Source organism: Periophthalmus magnuspinnatus, chromosome 11 (genome assembly GCF_009829125.3).
Source record: "Periophthalmus magnuspinnatus isolate fPerMag1 chromosome 11, fPerMag1.2.pri, whole genome shotgun sequence".
Taxonomy (NCBI): Eukaryota; Metazoa; Chordata; class Actinopteri; order Gobiiformes; family Gobiidae; genus Periophthalmus; species Periophthalmus magnuspinnatus.
This window is the reverse complement of record NC_047136.2, coordinates 15,750,309-15,776,850: the sequence shown is the minus strand read 5'-3', so window position 1 is coordinate 15,776,850 and position 26,542 is coordinate 15,750,309. Positions and strand designations below refer to the sequence as shown.

At 39.0% G+C, this 26,542-nt stretch overlaps 1 protein-coding gene across 1 annotated transcript in view; it reads right to left on the bottom strand.

Moving 5' to 3' along the window:
* Positions 1-26,542, bottom strand: part of LOC117379120 (raftlin-like) — a 54,800-nt gene that overhangs the window by 8,756 nt on the left and 19,502 nt on the right. Inside the window, exons 2-7 of the mRNA XM_033975836.2 lie at positions 16,658-16,841; positions 11,973-12,081; positions 3,316-3,504; positions 2,225-2,381; positions 981-1,181; positions 50-253 (exon numbers count right to left, since the gene is read on the bottom strand). Coding sequence (XP_033831727.1) covers positions 50-253; positions 981-1,181; positions 2,225-2,381; positions 3,316-3,504; positions 11,973-12,081; positions 16,658-16,841 — 1,044 coding nt within the window. The remainder of the gene's footprint in view (positions 1-49; positions 254-980; positions 1,182-2,224; positions 2,382-3,315; positions 3,505-11,972; positions 12,082-16,657; positions 16,842-26,542) is intronic.

Sequence of the window (26,542 nt, the reverse complement as noted above, 5' to 3'; positions counted from 1 at the left end):
CCTTTCCCATCCCTTATATCCTTTCCCAGCCCTCCATGTCATCACCCACCGTTCTCCTCTGTGACATGGAAGAAGCCGTCGACAAGCTGAGCGCCGCTGCTAAAGTGCTGGGTCATGTGATCCAGCCAGTGGGCGTCGACCTCGGTGACCAGCCCCGCCTCCTTGTGCACCCTGAGGGGCACCCTGAGTGAGTAGAAGCGCAGAGAGGAGTCCTGGTCCTCTGTGTGGTTGTACAGGGCAAACAGCTGAGACCCTACACAGAACAGCACATGATAATCACTTACTGATGAGTTCAGTTGCTAGTGTGAGACGACTCGAGAGTCTAAAGGTAACTATCACATTTATATAGTGGGTCAGTGGATCTCTACCAGTGATGTTTATGCTGGGATTGGGATTCAAACCACCAATCTTTGGATCAGAGGACAAGTACTCTACCTAGTGAGATACTGTCACCCCAGACTTTTTAAAGCTTAACCATGTTATAGTATTTCCTCACCCAAGATATACCTTGAGGTGTCCATTTCATTCAGATATCTTTAGGGAGACAATATTCATTATTTATTTAGAAGTCTATACACCTTCTCTGTAAACAAATGTACCAAACATTGATAATAGCAAGCAGGTATTATTCTATACGCGCATGAGCCAAAGGCCATTTCCCCCTAAAAAAAACCCAAAAACTTAAACCTAAATTAGTTACAGTTGTTTTGTATGTATCCTTAACACATTAAGGATACCACAATACTGCATTTGGCTCCTGGTAGTCCACGAGCCAAATGCAGCCCTCAGACCAGATGATCACACTGCAGATTTAAGTATTTCTTCCACTCTAACCTCAGTAAAATCACATTGTATTGTGACACAGGACTAAATGCAATATTCTAAGCCTAAACAAAGGTACAGTAGCTCTGTAAAGTTACATAAAGGTCTATGGCCCTCTGCTTTGAATATGGCTTTAATCTGTGGCCCTCTGCTCTTACTGTTGGGGCGTGGAGAGGAGCTGCTCCTCTCCCTGTCTTGGCTCATCAGGTGGATGTGGTTGTTGTTGTGGGAGGAGCGGTTCTGCTGTGAGGCTGACTCTGCTCTCACAGCTCCTCCACACAGGCTGCCCTCTGTCTGAGCCCCCTCCAGTGCTCCTCTATACGTCTGTGCATCTGCGGAGCTCACACCGCTCTCTGCTCCTGGAAAGAGTCACATTTAGGGTTTAAGTGTAGGGGGGTTGGTATGGTCAAACACTGAATGGAGCAGAGCATCCAGGATACAAGTAGAACAGAAAGATCCTGGAACAAGGTCTTGAAGTTGATCCCATCACCCATAATTTTTAGATCTTGTGTCAGGTCTCAGCAATGAATATAATTTGAAACGAGATTGAGCTTCTGGCATCTTTAATGATCAATTATCAGTTTGGGTTTTGGAAAGTCAAAAGGAATCAGCCAAGATATCAGGAAGAGAATTGTGGGTTCTGTGTCCCAGAGATGAACGTGCTTTGGTCTCAAATGTGCATATCAACCCAAGAACAAAAGCAAAAGTATGAAGTTGTGAAGATGTTGACTGAAGCTGGTAAGAGTGTGTCATCCACAGTGAAGCGAGTACTGTACCAACATGTTATGCTGTGCTGTACATCACGCTAGCAAATACAGTAAAAAAAAAAAAAAAAACGACTACATGACGCTGCTGAATCTGTGTCAGAGATTAAGAAAATAAAATTGGAGAGCAAAGTACGTACAGAACAGTGGGCATGTACCAGTGGCAGTGAAAACGGGGGTAGATCGAAGCAATGACGTCTTGAATATAGCAGAATAAAAATGTCTCAAACATGCACAAATCACGCTAATCACGCACTTTGAGAGGGTAAATGGGAAGAGAAACAACTATAACATGGTTAAAAGCTCTAAAATGTGGATTTTGCATATTAGATTCGCCTTAAATTGCTTAAAATTTGTATTAAGTTCAGGATATAATAATATTGATAGCCAATATTGATAATAATAATACTGAAAGCACTTGTTTTAGAGAGATGCTCATCTGCTGCTCATCTGTGTAGCTTTTACTGAAATAATTCATAAAAATAGCTTTGAGTTTGCACATTAACACAATTTTGAATCTCCTCTCCTGGGACTATTTTGCAACAATTTCAATCCAAAATCCAGGAAGATCCAATTGTCTGTGGTTTTGTACATTAATCTAGCACACTGCATTGCTCTTGTTTGACTATTGTACCCACCTGTACTCCACTGTCCTGTGTCTGATCCAGGTCTCTTTAGTTTATCTTCTGGGGTTAGTGTCTGGTCCTCCTCTGTTGGTCCAGGCTCACAGTGCTGTGCTTCTACGCCCTCAGCCCTGGTTTGAGGTACTCCAGATGCCTCAGTGGTGGTGGTGTGCTGAGGTCAGAGGCGGGTAGTTACATTTACTTGAGTAACTTTTTCAAGAAATTGTACATTTCAGAGTTCACTTTTCTAGCAGGATACTTTTACTCCTAGTTCAGTAATATTTAAATTGAAATACTCTTACTTGACTAAAAGTTGTGGTTTACAAGTCTATAAGTGACACATGCTTTATGTTGACAATTTGAAATGATTTAAACATTTGTGTTTCTTGTACTGCTCCTACGGATATGGATCTCACTTTCAGCAGATTTTGTGCATTTCTTTGTCCTTCTAATTACACTAACATTTTAACAAATTATAAATCAGATCTTACATTCCGACAGTTACTCTTTAAGTTAGTCTTCGTTGAGTAGGAGTTTTTCCAAATTCATTTTTTACTCTTACTTAAAGGGTCCATATTACACTATTTTCTGATCTATGTTATAATGTTGTTTATTCATCAAAAACGTACCTGGAGTTGTGTTTTGTCTCATTCACACATGTTTAACATACAAACCTTGCATACTTCTCTCAGACAGAAAACACTCTGTTCCACCTTGTGATGTCATGCTCCACTGTGTTTTTAAACTGCAATCACCTTCACTAGAATAATTTGGATAATTTCAGCACTGGAATTCCCAATCTCTACTAAACAAAAAGTAAAAGGTACCTGTTGACTTGAAAACAACAGCTTCTTGACATCACAAGGTGGAACAGACATGTACAGACTAATAATAAAGGGTGACTCAAACATGTTTGAATGCAATAAAACAACTCCAGGCATATTTCTGATGAGGAAACATTTTAACATGGCCTAAAGCTGTGATATAGGACCTTTAGTATTGAATTAGTAATTTCTTGGATCACTACTTTGTATTTCTACTTAAGTAATATGATTTTGATGTAATGCTACTCTTACTCGAGTAAAATCTTTGGCTACTCTACCCACCTCTGGCTGAGGCTCTCCTGGTGCCTCTATGGGACTAGCCCCGCAGCTGAAGCCTCGATGAATGGGAGAGGGGCTGGAATGCAGTGAGGACAGTTCGTCTGTGTCCCACTGCCCCGTGAAGCTCAGACCAGGCCCAGGCTGCTGGAGGAAGCCCACGAACATGACGCCCTGCTCCGCCACGTCCTGGATCTATCAGACAAATACACAGGGATGAAGCATAGGGCTCGTCTTAAGCTGAATTTTTTTTTTTTCTTAAAGAAAACTTCTATTAATTGCCAATACATAACACATTTAGAGCACCAAGTTACTATTTATTGTTGTGAAAAGTGTCAGTTTAGTTTTTGATCCTCTGAGTCTCCTCTCCCTTCGGCCTTCGTGCTAAGTCACCAGCCCTCCATCATAACACAACCAGCGTACATCCCGCTAATGAAACTACTGCACATCGCATCAGGTTCATCAAGTTGTAGTGTATTGTTTTGCTTGATGCTTTCGTATATATTTATGGAAAACTGTCGCGTGGGAGCATGTGTGACTTAAGCTTGTGGACTGAGTATTGGACAGAAGAGACGAGAGCACATCATGCCTGTGCTGTGTAACCTGCACTGGCTCCTATGGGTCTACTGGGTCCACTTTATCTGAGGGAGTTACTGCAGCCCTATACTCCACCCAGAGCCCTGAGGTCAGCTGACCAGCTCCTGCTGGCTATTAATACTAGCTAGACAGGATCTCTTGGCATTTTATTGTTCTTTTCCTATTTATCATGTTATCTGTATATTTGTTTTTTGTGGAGTTTTATATGAAGCACTTTGGTCAGCAGGTTGTTTTTAATGTTCTATATAAAGAAAACTCGAATTGAACTGATACAAACTAATACTAGATACTAGATACTACTAATATTATATTTGTAGAGGTGTAAACTACAGGTACAACATTTTTTCTTTCAATAAAAAGACATTCTATTATCTAAATAATTGTAGCCTTTTCGACCGAATAATTGTGCCAACTCAAAATACAATTTCAATTTGATTGAAATATATTGTGCAGCCCTACAATAAAGTCACACTAACAATCATACGGGAAAGTGTTTTGCCCTACGGCACAATCACTCACCTTTGAGGTTCAAAGTTCAGATGCATTTTTAAAGGAAGGACCATACGCATGATTTATTTAATGTGAAAGAAACAAAACAGCTTTAGATATGTTTATAATGAGGACTCAACATAATGGTTATGAAGCTGAAAATGTCATTGATCATAATGTATAACATTTGTAATATAAAATGACAAAGACACTAATAAGCCATTTGTGGCAGGCAGCATCACAAAGCGACTGTGAATGTCTCTCACACAGAGCTCATTTAGACACAAACAAAGGCACGCAGCATTCAGCCAATAACAGCCTCCTAATCACTCTGCAAATCAAATATTCTAATGACAAAAGGACTATCTGAGAGAGAGAGAGCATACACAAGACCTGAGCATGTGCACGAGACCTGGGTGTGTGTGTGAGCGTGTGCGAGGGTGACGTGTATGTCTATGAGCGGGCACGAGGGCTGGAGTCTGTGTGTGTGAGAGAGAGCATGCATAAGGGCTGTGTGTGTGTGCGTGTGTGTGCACATGTTTAGTATACAGAGCAGTGTTGGTTAATTGTCAGATATGGGGGCTGAGAGTTTGACAGGAGATGGCACAGACCAGTGGTTCACAGCCTGATACGTCCTGTCTGCTGCTCGGTCTGTTTATCAAACTAAAGCAACTTCTCTCTCTCTTATGTTTATTACTCTGCAAATAAAACTGTCACATGAAACCTTTTGCTTTCTTTTTAAAGACGGGGTATTATGCAAAAGGATTTTTTGAGCTTTGTACCATGTTATGATGTTGTTCCCTCATCAAAAACATACCTGAAGAGATTTTAGATGCCATTCATGCATGTTTCAGTAATTTTGCAATCTCTCCCGGGCCCTATTTGAACCCTCCTTATGGTTAGCTGTAAGATTCTGTGCAATGCTCAGCCCACAAGCCTATGTCACTCATACTCCCACACGACAATTCTCCATAAATATACAAAAGCATATACAAAACTGTACACAGCAAGCTGACAAACCTCATGTGCAGTAGTGTCATTAGTGGGAGGCACACTGATTGTGTTGTGATTGTGCTCTGAAGGGAGAGTCATGGGCAGCAAAGGGAGGCAGGACTCAGAGCGTTAAAAACAAAAGTGAAACTTTATAAAGCTGTTAATATATTGCTTTTGGAGAGTATAGCATTTTCAAAGCAATATAATGTAACATGGTGATCTAAATATGTAATGTGTTAGCAGTTAATACCCCATAGACGTAACATACCCTCGCTTTAACTACCATTTAGAATTATGTCACTATTTGAAATGCTAGTTTATTTGGTTTTGTTTAGTTTTTTGTTTCTTGTTTAAATGCTGTAAATGATGTCCTCCTGCCCTGGTCTCTCCTCTGAGAGCTGTGACCTCTCACCTGCAGCAGCTGGCCGCATCATTGTTAGACACTGATGTGTGTTTATATCTAGTGAGCTGGGCCTGTGCACTCTGTGTTCTTATGCTAATCTCCCCTCTTCTCCTCCCCTCTCCTCCCCTCTTCTCCTCCCCTCTCCTCTCCTCCCCTCTCCTCTCCTCCCCTCTCCTCTCCTCCCCTCTCCTCCCCTCCTGTCTCCTTCCCTGTGGCCAGGTCAGAGCTCAGGTGACGTGTGCTAAATGCCAGGGCTGCCACAGTGCCAGGGTGAGGCTCTAGTTAACACCATATCAGCGAGTTACATCACCTGAGGCTATTTTAAAGGGATTATGCTTCTGCTCTGTGTATTTGGAGACAAAGACAAAGCACATGGAAGTGCTGCAAGTCAATTCACAAAATCTCTTTTCCATATTCATTTGTATAGAGTCACAACAGCTGCTGTCAGGTCATATCCAGGAGCCTGTGTGGGTCATGAAACTTTCATTTAATTATAAACCTGGAAGAAATGTCCTGATACGTGGCTATGTTATGTTTTGGGATGAGAAGTGATTGGCTGAGCATTTTGTGTCTGAAAAAGCTGATTTAGATCTGTGAACTGAGAAATGATTACGTAGAACATGTTGGAGTTTAAACACATTCTTCCTCTTTCTATATTTGAAAATCAGATACTCCAACTTTAAACTGATCAGGAGACAAAAATACTGGTTACACATTCTGGTTCAGACTAAAGCTGTCAAAAAAATTAAACTAATACTTTCACTTGAGATTTTTTTTCTCCTTTATCTATACTTTAGTAACAAAATTAAGTATTCACTGATTCAGACAAAATTGGTCCTTAACTGATTATTTTAGAATGGCCTTGAGTTATATCTGAACTAGTATAAGACCACGTGGTAATATTAAAGAAACTGCTATTAATTTATGTTGAAAAGAACATCATTTTGTGTCTAGACCGGTGAGTTGCAAGCACAAATGAACAGAGACAGAATCCAACTTCTTTTTGTAGAGTTACAGAAGTTAAAGAGGGGGCGTTATGCAAAATATATTTTTTTAGCCTTCTGCTATTTTATAATGTTGTTTCCTCATCAGAAACAAGCCTGAGGAGGTTTTATAGGTCATCCATGCATGTTTGAATAATTTAGCAATCTCTCCTGGGCCGTATTTGAACCTTCCTTATAGCTAGAAGTATGTTTTTGATGAGGGAAAAACTATATAAAATGGTTCAACAATGCGTAATACCTCTTTAAATGCTGCAACAAAAGCCTTATAAATACTTTTGGGGCTCTTAAGTTTTCCATTTCCTTTTGGAACAACTGATGAGCAAATGTATGCTTCCTTCACAATGACTCATTTTACCTAACAATACTTACTCACTTGGTTCTATAAAACAATTCACTGCTTGGAACTATAAGATATCCCACCATGCAGGAACAAAAACAAGACTTATTTTTTAAATCCATTCTCATAAAACACTTAAGCAGATAAAACCAGACACGCTCAAACTACAGCAGATTGAAACAATGGAATCTAATGAGCAAGTCCTCTGACAACCGTTACTCAGAAGTCTGGAAACATCTCAGCAACCTCCTCCTTCCTCTGAGAACAAGGCGAAGTTACACACAAGGCCAAAAACACAAAGCTGAAAAGAACAATCAGCAAACAAAGGACGTTAACTATGCATAACAGAGGACTTCTTAAACAGTAACATGTATACTGTACATGTGAACAGAGCGTATATTATATTGACTGCAGTTCAAAATACACTTCATTGACAGTAAACAAGATTCAAAAATTACGAATGTGCCTTGGCCATAAGATGGAACATAAAATAATGAAAAGTATAGCACAATTTTGCATATGAATAAAAATAAACATTGACTAAATTATTACAAATATACAGTGAGGACAGTGAGGCACCGAATTCAGACAGGTGTGATTGACAAGGGGATTAGCCAATCAGGGACATACATGGTCCGTCTGCATCAAACTACCCAGGCCTAACGAGATCAGCTGACATGGCCACAATACGGCTGCTTATGTGTAAAAAAAACCCCTCAAAAACAGAAGAAGCATTACACTAGTCTGAGGTGAGAGAAATGTCATTTTGTCTGTAAATGATGGGCAACCAATGAGCTCCTTCATTTCACCTGTGCCACTGAAAAAAAAAAATCTGATTTGACGGCCTTGTTAGAGCCTGGCTCAAGGCATGACAGAGGGCGCGGTGACCAGACTGATATTCCTCTGTACAAAACATACAGAGATATCAGTCTGGCTTGGCCAGGCCAGGACAAAGGATTCCCAGGACATTTATCCTTTTGCATATTTTTTAATACTTCCATTGATGCTGTTCTTACTTCTTTGTTGCAAGTTGCATCACTGAAATTTCTCCATTGTGGGACAAATTAATCCCGTGACAACTGATGTGGGTGGGCAAAATTTTAAATCTCCAGATTGTGTGGAGAGGTTGAATAAATGTGTCATAAATAAAAATATATATTTTAAACATGTCTATATTTTTGTTTGTAAATGCTTGGATTGAAAATCAACCAATTCACTTCATTTTGGATAATGTGTTTAGTTTATTTTTCCATTGTCTGTTTATAACCAAAGCTTTCCTAAAACACTAATATAACTGAACTCTAATTTCCGGTCCCATTAGTCCCAGCTGTTTGTTTCTGCCTGATTGTCTCTTAACCAGGTAAACTTATGGCAGACAACTAATCTAATAAAAACTAATGCAAAACTAATCAGGTTTGGACCGTCTGAATAGAGCAGAGGCAACCAATCATGAACGGGGAATGCAGCATAGACGCCAACAAAGGACCAGCCACGGGACAAAAGAGGAGAATTATTATGAGGATATATCCGTTTGATCTGCGAGAGGGAGAGGGGCCTCGTGGTAATGGTGCGCGTTACATTTAGAGTTTTTAGATTGTATTATATTGATACAAATTTAATATTTTATATTTTATATTTTCTTCCCAAGTTAAAGCGGCAAGTAAAAACTATAAAACTAACCACAATACTCACACCGTCACATTGTTTGGATAATTACATAATACCATAATACATTATGTTGTTTTGTTTTTTTTACAAATCAGTATGGAAGCTTGAGCTAATATATTCTACATTTTTTTAAGAAAACATATATATCATAATCAGTGCTAGTGCAGCTTCTGCAGCTCAGTGAGCTTTGACATGAGGCACGGCCTGTCCATACAGTGAGAATGAGAAACACTTGTGTGTGCTCTATATTCAATTCAATTCCATTTATTTTTGTAAAGCCCAAAATCTCAACAGTACTTGTCTTTCAGGGCTTAACAAGATCGTTGATGTCACCACCAGAAAGTTAGAAAATCAAACAGTGGGTTAAGGCACTAGCAACACAGGATCAGTTGTGATTTTTAAAACTGTAAGAGCACAGACTACACATAGCTCCTTTAAGAAATACTCAAACACAAAATACATACATTTTGAACCTGATCATTTACTTAACCACGCAACAAATACAATAATACAAAATGAAGTATTTGAATTTTGCATGAATTGTAGTAAAATGTCTGTGTAATCCCTCAGTTGTCCAGGTCTGATCCATAGCAAAAGATGAAGTTTAGTAAGATTTTCTCATTAAACAATACTGTGATCTTTATAAATATGAAGTAAAGCAAGTCCAGCACTGCAGTCTTAATTTGACATAGATGAAATCATAAGTGATATTACCAATAATACTATTAACCAAAGCACCACCAAATATCACCAGACAACACATTTTTCCAGCTCTATTGATCTTATTCCGACCTTCCCACTTTTTGATATAAATGCTCCAAACCGTGCTTTCTTTGTGGTGGCACTTTCAGTTTCGGGAATCCAATTCATTTCAATGGAGAATTTGAGAAAAGGTTTGCCTAAAAAATCTGATATAGCTTAATCTGCGTAAAATGTTCATTGTTCACGCGCACCAAAAGGTCAACACAGCACTGATTCTCTGGGGGGCTTTAAAACGGCTCCGTATAGAACTCAAGATCAACATAATGTTTGACAGCACAAATGAAAGAAGAGAACTTGGTGACCCATAAAAAAGAGTCCAAAAGCGGTTATTATTAGACAGTGAACAATGCGTTCTCAAGGCTGTCTAATCTATAGCCGACTTGCTCATCCTGTGTCGTATTACAGCGATGACTGACAGCTCCCTCGCCTGCACACACACACACACACACACACACCCACACACACAAACATGCACACACACATGCATACCCACACACACATTCGCACCAAGAATTACTGTGATTGAAGCGGAGATGGACTGGATTGGAACCGGAGGACTACAATAGTGCACTAATGCTGTCTGAGGCTCCATTGTGCTCAGTGTGGTGAGACTACATGGTGCAGGAACATGAGGCTAAAGCGGAGGTCTGGGTTATATGTAAAGGTCTGCAAGAGTTTACTGAATGTTTGATAATCATGCAACAGTTACACTGAGCTATTAATTAAAGTCAGTGGGAAATTAAATTAGATTAGAGTCATTTAGAATTGCTGAAAATCATAAAGACTGAAGTTATCCATTTTGGGGCTGAAACAACTAATCATACTAATGGCAATTTATCTCTAATCAATAACTGTCAATAAATGTAGTAATCAAGAAATCTGGAATATACAGACTGTAAAACATGCCATTTAGTAAAAAAGTCATTACACCATACAGGAAAGCTACAAAAATAAAACTAAGTCTGGAACTGCAAAAAAGAAAAAGATACATTGATAAGTAGGCCTGTCACGGAAACAAATTTTGAAGCATATATATTACCAGAAATATCACCATAAATGATAATACTGAAACTACTTTATGTCACTGACACCACAACAACAAAGCACGGTAATCTCAGTAAAACATATTTTTAATAGATAGCATCATTTAAAGACCTGATCTGCAACAAATATAGCAGAATGAAGTCATAAAAGTTATTTATTCAAGCCTCTACAGCTCTTTTTTTTTTTTTATCTTATTACTGCAACTAGAAATAGAACCTCCAGAATGTACTCACTGAGCTGCAGAGGCTGCACTACCACTGATTAATGATTGGAAGCAGGTGTTTGGGTTTAGGTAGTAAGGATTCAGATCAGAGAGAGTCATCTAAATTATAACATAAACAGCTTGGCTATCATGTCCAATGTTTTTGTAAATAAGAATAAATCAGCATTAGAAATCAGTAAAAGCTGTATTTGATTTGACAATGTTTCTTGATGTCTTTAAAATCATGATACTCAAACATCCACCATCTTGAAGCAATGCATGCTGTGCAAAAAAATAAAAAAAATGCTTGCCTCCAGTTTCTGTTTATACTATTTAAGACTCATCCGTCTGATTTTTTTACATTATCGAATTGTACATCATGAACACAATCTATACAAGTAAAAAAACAATGTCTAAAAGTGAGAATTGACCGTGTACTTAGCAGGGACTGAGCGACCCAACCATGTTTCTCCAATAGGATGATACAGTCTTTCATCTGGAATTTTACAATCTCATCTACAATGTGACTATAGATCCATTTAATGTTTTAAATAGACCTATACAGTCGTTGTTATTATGTTTTTATGTTTTATAGTATTGTCTAAACAGGGCTATCATCAAAAGTCTGGTACTCTCATTGGTCTCTCCCTGTAGATAGATAAATGGAAAAAAAAAGCTTCTCTAAAATAATCTACTAACATATACCAAAACATACTCTCCTTGATATATTGATACAGCGGTCCACATTAACGATACTGTATCACCAAATTTAGTATCATGGAATATTGATATTTCGGCACATCCCGAGGAAAAAGGAACTGTGTAAATTGAGAATTGAGAGTGAGGCGTACGACTTAATCTAAGCATATTGTTTTCCAATAGGATTATACTGGAGCCCATCTTCCATCTTGAATTTTCACTTAATCAAATGGTACATCATGAACACAATCTATACAAGTAAAAGAGCTCTGTATAAATGTGATAACTGACCATGGAGTATTAATCTAAACATATTTTTCTCCAATAGGATTATACTGTCCCTCATCTTCCACTTTAATTTGCGCATAATCAAATGATGCGTCACAAACACAATCTATACAAGTTAAAAAGTGCTGTATGAATGTTAGGACTGAGATGTACTTGGCAGGAGAGAGGAGCACTGACCTTCTTGACGTAGCTCTGGATGAGCTCAGGGTCTGCAGCCTGGTTGCCCCCCACACACACATCTGTCTCAAGCCTGTGCCGGCACCACCGCAGCTCCCTGCGCTCCCAACTGCAACAAACAACACAACACAAGGGATAAGAACATTGAAGCTCGTCATTGAAGCTTGTCGCCACTGAATAAAAGGTTAAAGGTAACAGTTAATTTGAAACTACCTCTTCATGACGTCCAAAGATAAAACAGAGCATTTTGAGCTTTTGAAATGTAGACAGACTAATAATGAAGTGTTACTCATACATGTGTAAATGAAGCAAAACACAACTCCAGGTCTGTTTTTGATGAGGTAACATCATTATAGCATGGCCTTTAAGCTATATTTTCAGTAAGACTTTTTAATATGCTTCTAATATACTCACAAATATAAAATATGCTCTAATTCTAATTGTTGTGGAATTTCTAATAATATAAACCTTAAAAACTATAAAATCAACAGAGAAGCTAACTTCAGTCAAAAAGTCTGATTTAAGTCTGAATCAATTGTGCACAACTGTCAAAGAGCTGTTGTTCCTAATAGCGTCGTCTCACCCGCAGCTCCCAAATGAACACACATACTGTGTATTTATACCATCAAAACAATCATACCAGTTTAATCTAGTCCAAGTGGCTTGAGGCCGCTCAAAACATCGCCTCGTAGTCTAACAAATAAGAGATACACTCATGGATAATAACAGACAGTATCATGAAGGTTAGGTCAAACAGATCCAGAACAATACATAACAATACAAGTAAAGCTGTAGGATAAAGAATGCCATAACATAACTCAAGTATTGTTTTGATTTAATGTTGCAATATACACAAAATGTTCTGTATTGGCTTAAGAATAGTGACTTTGATTCCCAGCTTACTGATTTACTCTCCCCACTCTTTCAACCAATTGCCCACAAAATGAAACATCAGGTATATTATCTTTAATAAGAGAATCATAAAAAAAGAGCTGATACAAGATGATATTTCTACACTTTTTATTTATTTACATTTCATTTTACAGTTTTTCACATGTATTTGAGCAAAATGCGTCTTGCCCCAGTATATTGTATAAGCAGCTCTTGAGGTCAAAATAAGTCTGCATCATACTGTCTGTGTCTAATTATAAAGCTGTCAAAGAATCAGGAAGTGTGTGGTTAGCATGTTAGTTGTTAGCAGTACCACAGCAGCAAACACTCTGGTCTCTGAAAGTTGTGAAAATCACTTATAAACTCATGTGGTAAATAATTAGGATACTCACAATGAATAAGGTAAGTGAGGAATAACTTTGGACCACTGCAAACTAGATCTGTTTTTCAAATTTTTTAAGACAATACCTTTAACCTGGACCCTAAAATATACATAATCAAAGTATAGGACTGTATATATATACCCTGATAACACAGCACTATCTAATGCAGTAAAAGTATAGTACTCATAGACAGTGGGATCCCTGGCTGCTCCTCCCCTCTGTGTTCATTATCACAGGTAGTTCTGTCACAGCGGTACACTAGATACACCAATAACTCCAGACTGTATTACCCCAGCTATAACCAGCGTTGTCAGCAGAATAGACCAAAACAACCACAACAAAATGAAATAAAAATAAAATAAACTAAATGATATTACCTGTACATTTTAGAAGACATTTTGTCATACAAAGATCATGAGCACAGACGAGCATTTTTAGCCAGTCAGAGACAGTGTTGAATGGAGTGGAAACAACTGCCAGTGACAACTTCAGAGAGTAGTGTTTGTGTTATGGTTCAATATCAGAGTGAGAGAAGTAGGGATGGGTATTGTTAATGATTTATTGATACTCCTTATCGATCCAGTTTTTATTGGTACTATTATTGGCACTTTAACAGCAAAATTTATAAAAATATGAACAAAATAACACCGCAACTCCGATTACCCAGTGCACAGTGTCAGACCGTGTCCATGTGGCACGCAGTCAAAGCAGTGTTAAGAGCTCTAATAAATCTGGAGCTTATTGATCCACTGGACCGTTAAGACTTGGCACCGGAGCTGTCATGAAATCGGGTTTCGGTATCCATCCCTCGAGAGAAGGGACAAAGTGAACTGAAACATGTTCTTCGCTCATGGCTCAAAATCAGGCACAGGTTCCATTATTGAGTGAAGAAAGATTCGACAAGCTTCTCACAGCGCTACCATAGCTCATATTCTTTTATGGACAACCTTGCGACGTACAATTATACATGTTATTAATTGCACAGTGTCCAAATGACTACCTTTGAAACATTTTGTACCACTCACGAAGAAGCAAAACAAACCGAAGCCAATAGAACTAAATATAAATGCTCCTCATTACAAAGTCTTCAAAGAATAACATATACAATGATCATATAGCGTTCAATTCTCATTCAAATTAAGACAGCCACTTTTATCAATGTGTTTGATACATTTACCTCCATTCAGGCTCCCCTTGTAATAACCCTCTTAATCAGACAGGAGGGAGAGCTCATTTCTTTTGATATCATAAAGCATTATTCAGATTCAGATTGAGGTCATGGTGAAGGCCTCGCTATTATACCTCTCTGTGCCCCCACTCTCCCCACTCCACACACACACACACACACACACAGAGACAGAATATGTCACATTTCTTTCATAGCGTTTCTTTTTGGATGAACGGGGACAGCGGCGATGGAGAGATAAAAGGGTGCACACGTGGGGGAAGAGAAAGTGAATGGATGGAAGGAATGAGCAGGTGGGGGGTTGGTGGGGGGGGGGTACGGGCCACAAAAGAAGCCCCCACATGAAACGCTGTACTCCAAGAGAGGAGGAGAGAGGAGGAGACGGGGAGATGCTCCGTTCCCCCGCTGACGACGCGAGCCCGGCGTTTCCGTGGCGACAGGTGGCGGGGAGCAGAGGGGAGCAGCGGGGCGTAGAGCGGCGACGTGGGGGGCCATCAAAAGACCCCACCGCCACCACCCATCGCCACGCCCGTCTGCCTTTTATTCAAATGACAACAGAAATGTACAGTAAGCAGTATTATGTGTTGATATGCCAGAATGTTCCAGAGAGATAAATGAAAGTGGAGAATGGGAGGGTGGCAGTGTCGGGCTGCAGATTTCTATTGAGAATCAGGGATAATTTATGTGCATGTTTGTGTGGTGATAATTTATGAGCAGCGCACATGGACAAATGTAAGGCAGCCTCACAGTCTATGCGTAAAGAGACTTCATCAAAATGGGTTTCAGAAAAGGTGACAAGGTTCAAAATAACACAAAGATCTAAACTGTGTGGTAAAGTACAAAGGCGTGAAGTGGTGAAATATAGTCTTAAGAACTAGCTAAAGCCTTCTGTTGCATCTGAAAGTTCAAACTTCACTGTGATTGGTTAAATCTATCCTTCACTCAGTCGATACTTTGCAGCTGATGTCATCAATATTTCTGGGGGGTTAGAACATAAAGAACTGACTTAGCAGGAACTATACGACTATATAAGGAACTATATAACTGTATAAAAATAGAAATATCTGGTAAACATCTGGTAAATTAAATGCTACTCTATGTGCAATTTGGACGAGGACTACACCCACACATTATTAAAAGTTGTTGATCAAACACAGCACGCCTTCACTACCTACACAACTCCTGCTTGTTCTGCTCTAGTTTGGAACCATAATAAAGTAGTTCCCGTATGGTTTAGTGCTGCTGAGTGAAAGAATGAGGACAGAGGTAGAGCTTCTTTTGAGCTGAGTCAGGTCCAGTTAACAGTGTGTTTACATGTGCGTATGAGGGTAAGCAGCACCATTGTGTCATTATGGTTCTCAGATGCTCCTAATGAGGCAGGTCCTAGAGGAGACACCTACATCTCCTCTCCACTCAAACACGAGCATCCTCATTTATCTTCATCATGTGGTACCAGGCTTCAGTCCTGATCGCACGGTGTATGGAGGCGTTAGCATACCAGATCCATATAGATGAGGTAACCTTAGTGCACTAGGAAGGATGATAGCTTATCATTGTGTTCTGAACTTGAGTATCTTGTCACTACGCTGTGTTTTAGCAAAATATAATTAAAAATTACTGGGCCAATATATCAGAGCTTTTCTAATACTGATGAATGAAAAACTCCCTGATATCACCATCACTGTATTTTTATTATGAAGCTAATAACAAACACTTTGAAATGCTAAATTTTAGTGCTATGGTTGAAAAAATCCTTGTGACAATTAATGACCCAATCAACAGACTGGTTCAATAATTGAGTGTCATATTTTCAAACACCCCAATTTAAAGCTGCACGACGTAACTTTAAACTTTTATTGTATGTTGTTCATGATAATTCTCATAATAGTGTCTTACCTAAGGACGCAGTGACTGAATTTGGTCCAAGTAGGAATCTATCTTCCAACCTGTGTGTTTCTTCTAAGAACACAATAGCAGCATCAGTCGTGCTCAGAAGGTGAATCCAAAGTTAAGATTTATCAGCTTGCAGTTACAAATGACTGGACTTGTTTGCAGTGAGAATGTCCCATCTGTCTGGCAGGCTCATTTTCATATCCAGCTTTTACCATAAATGGCTATTGATTTTTTAAGTGGCCTTCTTTTGCATGCAATTCCATCAGGGTTCCACATGAATCTGTCCTGTGATAAATTGTGGGTGTTGGGACAGGGACAGGGTGGTACCTCACCTCTGCGTCTCCCTGATGAGCACAGCGCGGTGCAGCTGTCTCTGGATGTGTGCGTGATCTGGCCCACACGCATGGACGAACGGATGAACCGCCACCAGCACGAAGCCCTCCGAGTACAGCTCCCGGACCTGAACCGGCAATTCCCGCACGGAGGACAGGCACAGCACGGAGGACACTGGCACCTCTACAAGGGCAAGAAGACACACTGGGTTAAACAGAGATAGAGTTCATAGAGTTTGTGTATTTTGTGCTTGATAGGTGAGGTGCATAGATTAAAAAGATCCAAAAGGATAGGACTTTGTTATTGCAATTAATTGTTACAATTCTTTATCACCTCAAAATCCTACAGTTTCAAATCAGCAGATTGGGTCTTTCTAATGGAGAGGTCTATGTGGTTTGGAGCTGTGTTCAATCTTTGGAGGAAAGAAATTTATTGGGTTTAATGGCATCAATTACTGTAGAAGTTTGTCTAATTAATATTCATCAAATTGAAAGCCATATTTATGTATTTATTTATTTATTAGCAATCAACAGTGATTTGTAAAATCACTATCACTTTTAAAAGTAAAATAGAGCTATGTTCTATTATTAATGTTATATAGTGTTTTTCCAGACGCTCAAAGACGCTTTATAATTGCATGCATTTGTACATTCACTCCACACTCAGCGGTGGCAAACTACTATTGTAGACACAGCTGTCTTCCATTCAAGTATTAACCAGGCCCAGTCCTGTTTAGCTTCTGAGATCTGACACGATCAGACTTTAACAAGGAGGTCTGACCACATTTGGATTCCAACAAAGACATTGGCATGCTACAGTGGCTAACCCAAGCTGCAAATCAGTCATTATTAACAAACTGGCAAACTTTGAATTGACCCTGTCTCTTTCACACGTCTAAATGAGCTATTGTAAGCTAGTCTATCAGTGAGGACTCAAAGCCTCTTATTTAGAGTGGATCTCAGCTCATTCACTCAAAGAGGCCTCAGTCTCCAGGAGAAGCCTAAAGCTGCATCCCCACATGGAGAGGAGCTGCTGAGGCTCTGGAGACTGCGCTCATCAGTGGCCAGTCGCTGTGATGTGTAACAATAGCCAGTAGATTACATGTATTAGTGTAATCCATCTATTAAAAGACATTTGAGCACTAGAGAATTGAAAGTTGTTTGTAAGCTTTACCCTCAAAATGGCCTTGAAAACTAATTGTATTTTGGGCCACTCTCATACGACAATGCACCACAGTTACTACGGCAGAATGCTTATCCTTTGACAGCTTTACCTAAAATCTTTATCACAAAATAAATATCCTGCTTCTGACAGAGCACAATATACCAAATCTGAAAACATTAGGCTCGTAGATACTGAGACATAATTGTCATATTCCAGTATGAATTATGAGTCCTCTATCTGCAGGTTAAGACACTGGCAGATGTATTTAGTTGTGACTGTAGTACCTAAAAAAAACAATCAAAAAATAATTAGCACACAGGCTTCAAACTGTTACTTTAAGTGAATGCTCATTTTGTGTTCAGCTTAAGAACCTGCCCATGTGGCATCTTCACACTAAACCCACTTGAGCTAATGGCCAGTCCAGAGCTCTGTTCCTTTGGCTGACAGATGCTCTAGAGCTCTGCACCACTCCATCAGTCTCACATAAGAAAACAAGAGGAACACAGAAACATGAAAAGGTTAGGGAGACAATGCATACACAGAGCGCCTCCTCTAATCACAGCACACAATAGAGTACAATGTACACTCCAGTGCAGAGGGGACAGCTGCTAATCCAACAGCAAACTGCCATGGCTGTCACACAGAGAGGGAGAGGGCCTGGTCACCACACGCCTGAGACCTGAGCTACACCCAGTCAAAGTACTGTCACACACAACACAGGCAGAGATACCACAGGCAGAACAATATATGATCACGTTAAAAGGGTACTCACTGCCTGCTCACACCTTGTAATCTTAGCCTACGTCATCAGAGGTATAATACTCCCTACACTGGAAGCACAGCCAGACTAGATGTGAATGCACTAGACTGAAATGAACAACACTATGATAATGTGTTTAGGGTTCATGTCTCCAGTGAGTGCTGAGTCCTGTACTGATGGTAAATAAACTTCTCCTGCAGCATCTCTCTTCTCTTCAACTCTCTGACTAATTCAATTTATTCTACAACAGTACGGATGTCTAGATTTTTAGTTGAATCAATAATTTGGATGATTCAGGTCGTCATTTGTTCATGGTGATGTGATACTGATTGTTTAGAATCCAGTGACACCAATGATTTGGTTAAACTCTGCCAAAAAATGTTCTATGTGGAAAAACATGTAAATTTTCAGTTATTTTGACATGATTAACAGATAGATGTAATTCATTAATTTACAGCTTAACATGATTTTTTGATGATAGAAACATAATTATTGCAAAATGATGTAAAACATGATTGTTTTTGAGGTTCACTGACACCCCACCCTCCATTGTTTTTATGGCATCATTTTCAATTCCATATCTGAACATTGTTATTTACAAGGTGCAATTGAACGCCCCACATTGTTCAGTCAGTCATGCCCTGAAAGTGACTTCAGGTCTAAACAGTTCCACTACAGCGAGGCATAGACTGAGAGCAGAGGAGCCATTGTAAGCCTGTTTTAAAGGGCCTATATTACATAGAGTTGAGTCTTGTGAGCTTTGATCCATGTAAGAATGTTCTTACCTCCTCAAGAACATACCTGGATTTGTGTTTTTATTTCATTCACACATATTTGAGTAATCCTACATTATTAGGCTGTCTACATAATTACAAGCTCAAAATGCTGTTCCACCTTGTGATGTCATGTAGTGGTAATTTTCAAGTGAACAGTTATCGTTTACCTTTTGTTTGCCAATTCCAGGGCTAAAATTATCCAAATGATTCTAGTGAAGGTGTGCGGAGTTTAAAAAGAGAGTGTATTCCCACATGACCTCACAAAGTGGAGTGTTTTCTGTTTGAGAGAAGAACTCAGAAATATGCAGAGTTTGTGTGTTAAACATGAACAAAACAAAACACAACTCTGGGCATGTTTCTAATGAGGAAAAAACATTATGACATAGATCAGAAAATAGTGTAATATGGGCCCTTTGTGGCTTCTAAATAATGATCTGTTGTGAAAAATACAACTTAAATGATCATCTGTACCTAAAGATCTGCAACAAAAAGCATGACATATTTGCATGTATGTAGTGCACAGAGCACCAGAGCTCACCCATGCTGTGTGTGCTGTTTGTGAACGCCTATGTAATTTTTCTCATTCTGCATGCTCTCCCCTGTATGTGCCACCAACCTAAATCTAAAAGCAAAAAAATGCTAATATTTCATTAGCTTAATGAATGCTCCAAATGTGTCTCTGGGCGCTGCAGTCACATGCTGTTGCTGGGTTATATTTGAACTTTAAAGAACAAACATCATGCATTACTTGTAGGTACTGGCCTTTAACCATAATGTTGAGTACCTTAGCTTTGGAATTTCATGATTTAGAACTTAAAAAAATGCCTACGTAAAAATACAGCCTCAGTGCTCGATATACTCTGATCTGGTGCTCCTCGCCATCTACTGGCAGCAGGGGGAATTACCACAGTGCAAACAAATTAAACTAATGAATATAATTTGATGGCAGAAATTATTAAAACAAGTCTGGCAATGATTTATGGACTTAAAAACTGCCCAGGGCTTCCATCTGTGATGAGGATTACTGAAACTAGTGTGCAGGACGTGATATTCAACTTCAGGTATGCGTTTGACGGGGAAACAATATTCTAAGATGGTTAAAAATGTCTATTTTGCACAATATTTGTTCTTGAATAAAGAAGGATTCCTGAATCACCATCAAATGACGTCGTCACCAACATTTTGCACTCTGATAGGGAGCAGATTTACACGCACGAATAAAATCAAACTCCAGTATGTTTTTGATGAGGAAACATTAAAAACTCAATATAGTTGAATAGGACTTTTAAAGAGCAAAGCACAAACATGCAAATGCTACACAGACTGTCAGATGACAAGAAAGAAGCAGCAGCAGTATTTGAGTGTCAAACATTTTCCAAACACTGTAAAACCACTGTCCCACTTTCACCATGTCTCCATGGAGACTAAAAAACACAGACCCTGCTGCTAAAATGTACAAATACACAGTGCAAACCATTTATGGCCATTAGAAAATATAAACCAATCAATTCATCCTCCTCAGTCTGAGTAACATAGGCTACTTAATACTATGACTTGGTGCCTTAGGCGGGGCACAGCTCACACAGATGCATGCACAGAGAAGCATTCACCAGCATTCATCAGTCAGGCTCAAATGGTTGTGTTCATATTCTAGAGTTTGATGAGGAATATCCAAAATACAAATCCCTAAACCCTATCAATATTTGTTAGGGAATGACTCCATATGAAGTTCATGGCCTGAAGTCCTTTCAGCTGACAATACCTTTGGACTCAAGAAAAATGTCATTACTCTCTGAAACTATTGTGAAAGAATAATTTTACATTTGTTTATTTATATAGACAGAGATAATGTTGAACTTTCTGCCAGTTTTGTTTCATGTGGATAGGTTGAGTAACTACAGAGATATTAAACACACACCAGGTCAACAAATCTGAGGTTGTCTATGACAGTGAAATATTTAAATTTTATATCCTTGCATATCCTTACACAAATATGTCATCTTATAGGTTATTTGTTATTGGATAATTGAATAGGTTGCATTTACATGACATCACAGTTTTCTATAATCCCTATAGTTTACACTGAGCTGGAGGACAGGTCATTATTCTCTGGTGGAATTCGCTGTTAAACTGTCAGATTGCAGATTTGTTGACCTGGTTTGTGGTTAATATCTTTGGTCCAGAGTTTATTTTTTGACAACAAAGTGGCCCTTGGTCTGAAAACACTGGTCTATGGTTATTCACAGGGTTCCAAGTCCATGATTTAGATAACAAACCTCATACAGTAATATAAAATTCATTATAAGCATTAGTCATATTAATACTTTGCAGCTCTAGTCTAGTCTAGTCTGGTTTTGTATTGTGAAATAAGTCTCTCTCAAATTACATTATAGTCATAAGTACACTAGCATTAGCCAGCAGTTTTCCAATCACTGTCACCTTTTTTGTTGAAAATCTAGACAGGACCATGAATGCTTGTATTGATCTTGGGCTCCAGAAAATGTGTTGTTTAAATCCATTTCATGTTTTTACTTTTTTGCCAGTGTTTGCCAATGTGTGCATTGTCACCATGGTAACTGTTGGTCATCCCCAGCTTGATATCGCTGCATAATATCAATAATGGCTGTTTTTTCTGATACTTGAATGTCACTAGCAACATGTACTGACAACTTTCTAGAACTTTTAAATCTTGGACAATGGCTTTTGGTTTCCTCGGCATCCAGGTGGGAGAGCAATGTAGAGAGGAAGATGTATAAGCACACGCACAAAAGAGGAGATGGAAAAACCAGAGGCAGAGGAGCTGAGGCTGTCTGTTGTGCCTGAATGCTTGTCATCCTTCCATTCAATCTCATTTGCATGGGTCTGGAGAGGAGAAAATAAGCTGCATAAATTAACTCCACACACATTTTGGGTTCCCGTGCTTTTTGGGGACATCACATTGACTTGTATTCATTTCCTGGAGACCAGTCCTAAACCATAGTCATCACTTACATAACCTTAACCTGAACACTAACCTTAAAGAAGACATATTGTGCTTTTGTCTGCTGTATAGTTGCAATCTACGAAACTTGTGTGTTATTATGTTGTGTTTGGACATTTGGACATTTTAAATCGCAATATTGTCCACTGACGCCTGGGTTGGAAAATTGCAAAGTGCCGCAAGCTGTTGGACCCTCCAATGGGTAGCTGCAGATCACACTATTAAGCAGTGAATTTTGTTTTCATTTGAGCCAAAATGACTACACGATGCTTCTGAATCCGACTTTGAGAGGGTAAATGAGAAGGGGAAACAACTATAACATGGTTAAAAGCTCTAAAGAGTAAAATTTACACAGTATGTCTCCCATTTAAACTCATATCTTAAAGGCGCACTGTGTAACTTTTCTGGGGGAGGATATAACACCTGATTGTTATTGCTCTGCCTAGAATGTATGTCTCAGCATGACATTTAAGAAATCAGTCTCCATAGAGACAAGTAGGTGACACCTCTATGCCAAGGGAACATGACCCTGCTCACAATGACAATCTATGTTTTTCAATGGATTTTCTAGTCTGGAACTGAATAAATGCAAGATAGATGAGTTAATGCCATACTGTAGAACATTTCGGGTAAAACAATAACTTTATACCAATAACGTTAACTTTAAATCATATTGTTCATCTAATAATTGATAGTTTTCAGATTCTATAATGTGATAATGTTGTACTGCCAGATGGGGGCAAGAGTTTGTTTTTCCTATTGATTATATTGTACTTTCCTATTTTAAGGTATCTACTCTTAGCATCAACTGTTATCTTAACACGTGCCCACCAGTGCAGTGCAGACACTACACAGACCAGCGTGTAACTTATGAAGACGCTGTGCGGATTAGAAGAAGGACCCTCCTATAAAAGCTCCACATCTCAGAGCTCTCTTCCTGTCCTTTCCGGAGAGACCTGTGTGGAACTCATTAAAGCCTTCTGACTTTATGTTTCAGTCTCTTGGTCCTCTTTGACACTTACACCAGAAACAAACATTCTTACACTGTGAAATATCCAGAAGACAGAAGCACATATGTTGAACTTGATTTTTTATTGGTGGGCAAACCATATAACTCCCATGTTACATAAATCTGCATTTCAACAATTTAACATCTTAGCTGCCCCCATTTGTATTAAATATTATTTGCCCATGTTGTGATGACATCTGAAATCCACCAATAAAGAATTTACGTACTTTATGGGGACCTTATTTTTGTTCCCATTAGGGTTGTCAAAAGTATGGAAAATCAGGTACTAATCAATACTAAAAGTAATATAGAAACTGGACTTATTTGAGCATGTATCGATATCAAAAAAGTCACATTCAAAGGAGAGAAATTAACCTTTCCTGAATAGCCTGAGAGCTTGAGATCTTGAGCTGTATCAGAACAATTATAACACCACAGAGACAAGTAAACACCCATGGACCACTATGGAAGCTTACATAGATACTACACTGTAATATTTACAACTAAGATATTCAGGAAAGGTTAATTTCTGTCCTTTGAATGTGATATTTTAGTATCGATACTCGCTGAAAAAGTATCTAGTTTCAATTGTAGTTTTATTATAGATTAGATTTCAGTCCCCACAATATGATGAATATCCGCCCACACACAGACACAAAACAGTGAAACTCATCTCATTTTCAATTTGTACTCCATCATCTCCATCTGCACACATGGTCGTACACAGGCAGACAGCACAGACCTGGTCAAGCTTAGAGGGCTAAAGGACATTTCCCCATCTCCAAATCCCATTCAGATTTATACAGGCTCAAACTAATGCCTTTTCAATTCAGAATGCATAACTTGTGTTGCACTCACTCGCCTCTACGATTGAAAAAATGGCCACAGCTGAGGGTGATGTAGCTGTCTCCTCTGATTGGGTATTATCCACAGCAAAAACAATTTCGGACCCAGACAGCATGAAATCAGGCCTTATTACCACTGTCAACATTTATATAAGATGCATGGGAGGGAGATTGCGTTACATTGTTTTGTATAACGAAAACACCTTAAAGTTAAAAAAAGCTAAATAATCTCAGTTTGAATGTGCGATTGAAGGAGGTAGAGTGATTTAAAAAGTACTGTTTCTTTAAAATAAAATGTTCCTTAAAGAGAGGATATTACTTAATTGCTAACACATGACACATTTAGATCAGCATGTTAGCTTTTATTGTTTTGGAAATGTCATATTCACTGAAAACAAAGTATTAACATGTTTAATATTTCACTCCCCGTTCAATAGCCATGCTAATGAAACTACTGCACAAGTTGTAGTGTAGTGTTTTATATCACATTTAGTATATTTATGGAAAATTGCAGTGTAGGAGCATGGGTGATGTAGGCTTGCGGGCAGAGCATTGAATAGGATCATACTGCAAAACATAAGGTTTTGCAGTACAGGAGAGATCACTAGATTACTCAAATATATATGGATAACATCTAAAAACCTCTTCAGGCATGTTTTTGATGAGAGAACATTATAACATGTCAAAAAACACTGTTACTTGTCATAATAATCATAACACAGAAATTTGACTTTGCCCCATTCCCAGTGATATCAGATTTCTATACAGAATACACTGTACAGAGGGCTGATCATCTTCAGTGCTATCTACTAGTGGTTGGAGATCTCAAATAAAAAAGAGGAATTGTTGTCATGGAGATATGCAGAATTTGAATATTGCGCATATGGTCTTCAATTAAATTTTTTTTTGTGCAAAAACAATTAGTGTCTGCTAAAGGTAGTCAAAAGTCACATGGAGAGTGATCAAGTCTGTGACTTGATGCCACAATATTGAACAATTACCGACCCATCTCAAATCTGCCGTTTTTACTTGAAAAAGTTGTTTAAAGTTGTTTACCAACAGCTTATTAACTTTCTCCAAATGAACAACTCCTTTGATATTTTCCAGTCAGGTTTAGACCCCACGACAGCACTGAGACTGCTCTTATCAAGGTGACAAATCACATCCGCCTGAACACTGATGCAGGCAAAGTCGCCGTCTTGATCCTGTTAGATCTGAGTGCTGTTTTTGACACTGTGGATCATGGGATCCTCTTACAGAGACTAGAGGACTGGGTGGGCATCTCTGGTACTGCACTAAACTGGTTCAAATCCTATGTAGAAGACAGGCAGTAGTTTGTTGAAATTGGAAAATGTATCTCAGATAAAATGTCCCTGACCTGTGAGGTGCGTCAGGGGTCAATCCTGGGACCCCTGTTGTTCAATCTCTACATGTTGCCGTTAGGCCAGTTAATACGCAGCAATAATGTGTCCTACCACAACTCTGCAGATGACACTCAGATCTATGTCTCACTGGCAGCAGGTGAATATGGACCAGTGGATTCACTCTGCCACTGCATCCAACAGATCAGTGTGTGGATGCAAAACAACTTTCTCCAGCTAAACTCAGACAAGACTGAAGTCATCATCTTTGGCCCACAGAAACATAGAGAAAGTGTCAGCAGTCACCTCCAGTCTCTCTCTCTGAAACCTTAAAATCAGGTTAGAAATTTAGGGCTTATAATGGACTCAGACTTAAACTTTAACAGTCACATAAAATAATATCTGCAACTTTTTACCATCTAAAAATCATTGCAAAAATCAAAGGTATACTGTCAAAACCAGACTTAGAGAGACGTATCCATGCATTTGTCTCCAGCAGTTTAGACAACTGTAACGGCCTGCTCTCTTACCTCTCCAAACAAACACACAGACGGCTACAGTACATCCAGAACACTGCTGTTCAGGTCCTGACTAGAACCAGAAAGTACGAGCAGAGTCTAGGTCTCTGCACTTGCCCCTGTGGCTCAGAGAATAGACTTTAAAGCAGCTCTGCTTGTGAACAAGTCTCTCCATGGACAAGTACATCTACGACATATTAGTGCCATGAACCATCTCACCCTCTGAGAACCTCAGGGACCGGCCTCCTGCTGGTGCCCAGAGTCAGGACTAAACATGGAGAATCAGCGTTTCAGTTTTATGCAGCTAAAACAATCTTCCTGAAGATGTGAGACAGGTCTCTACTTTGACAATGTTTAAATCCAGGCTCAAAACTGTTCTGTTTAGCTGTGCATACAACTGATTCTTATTCTGCACTTTTCTTCTTCAATGTTAATTTTATGATGATTATTTATGTTTTGATTTGTTGTATT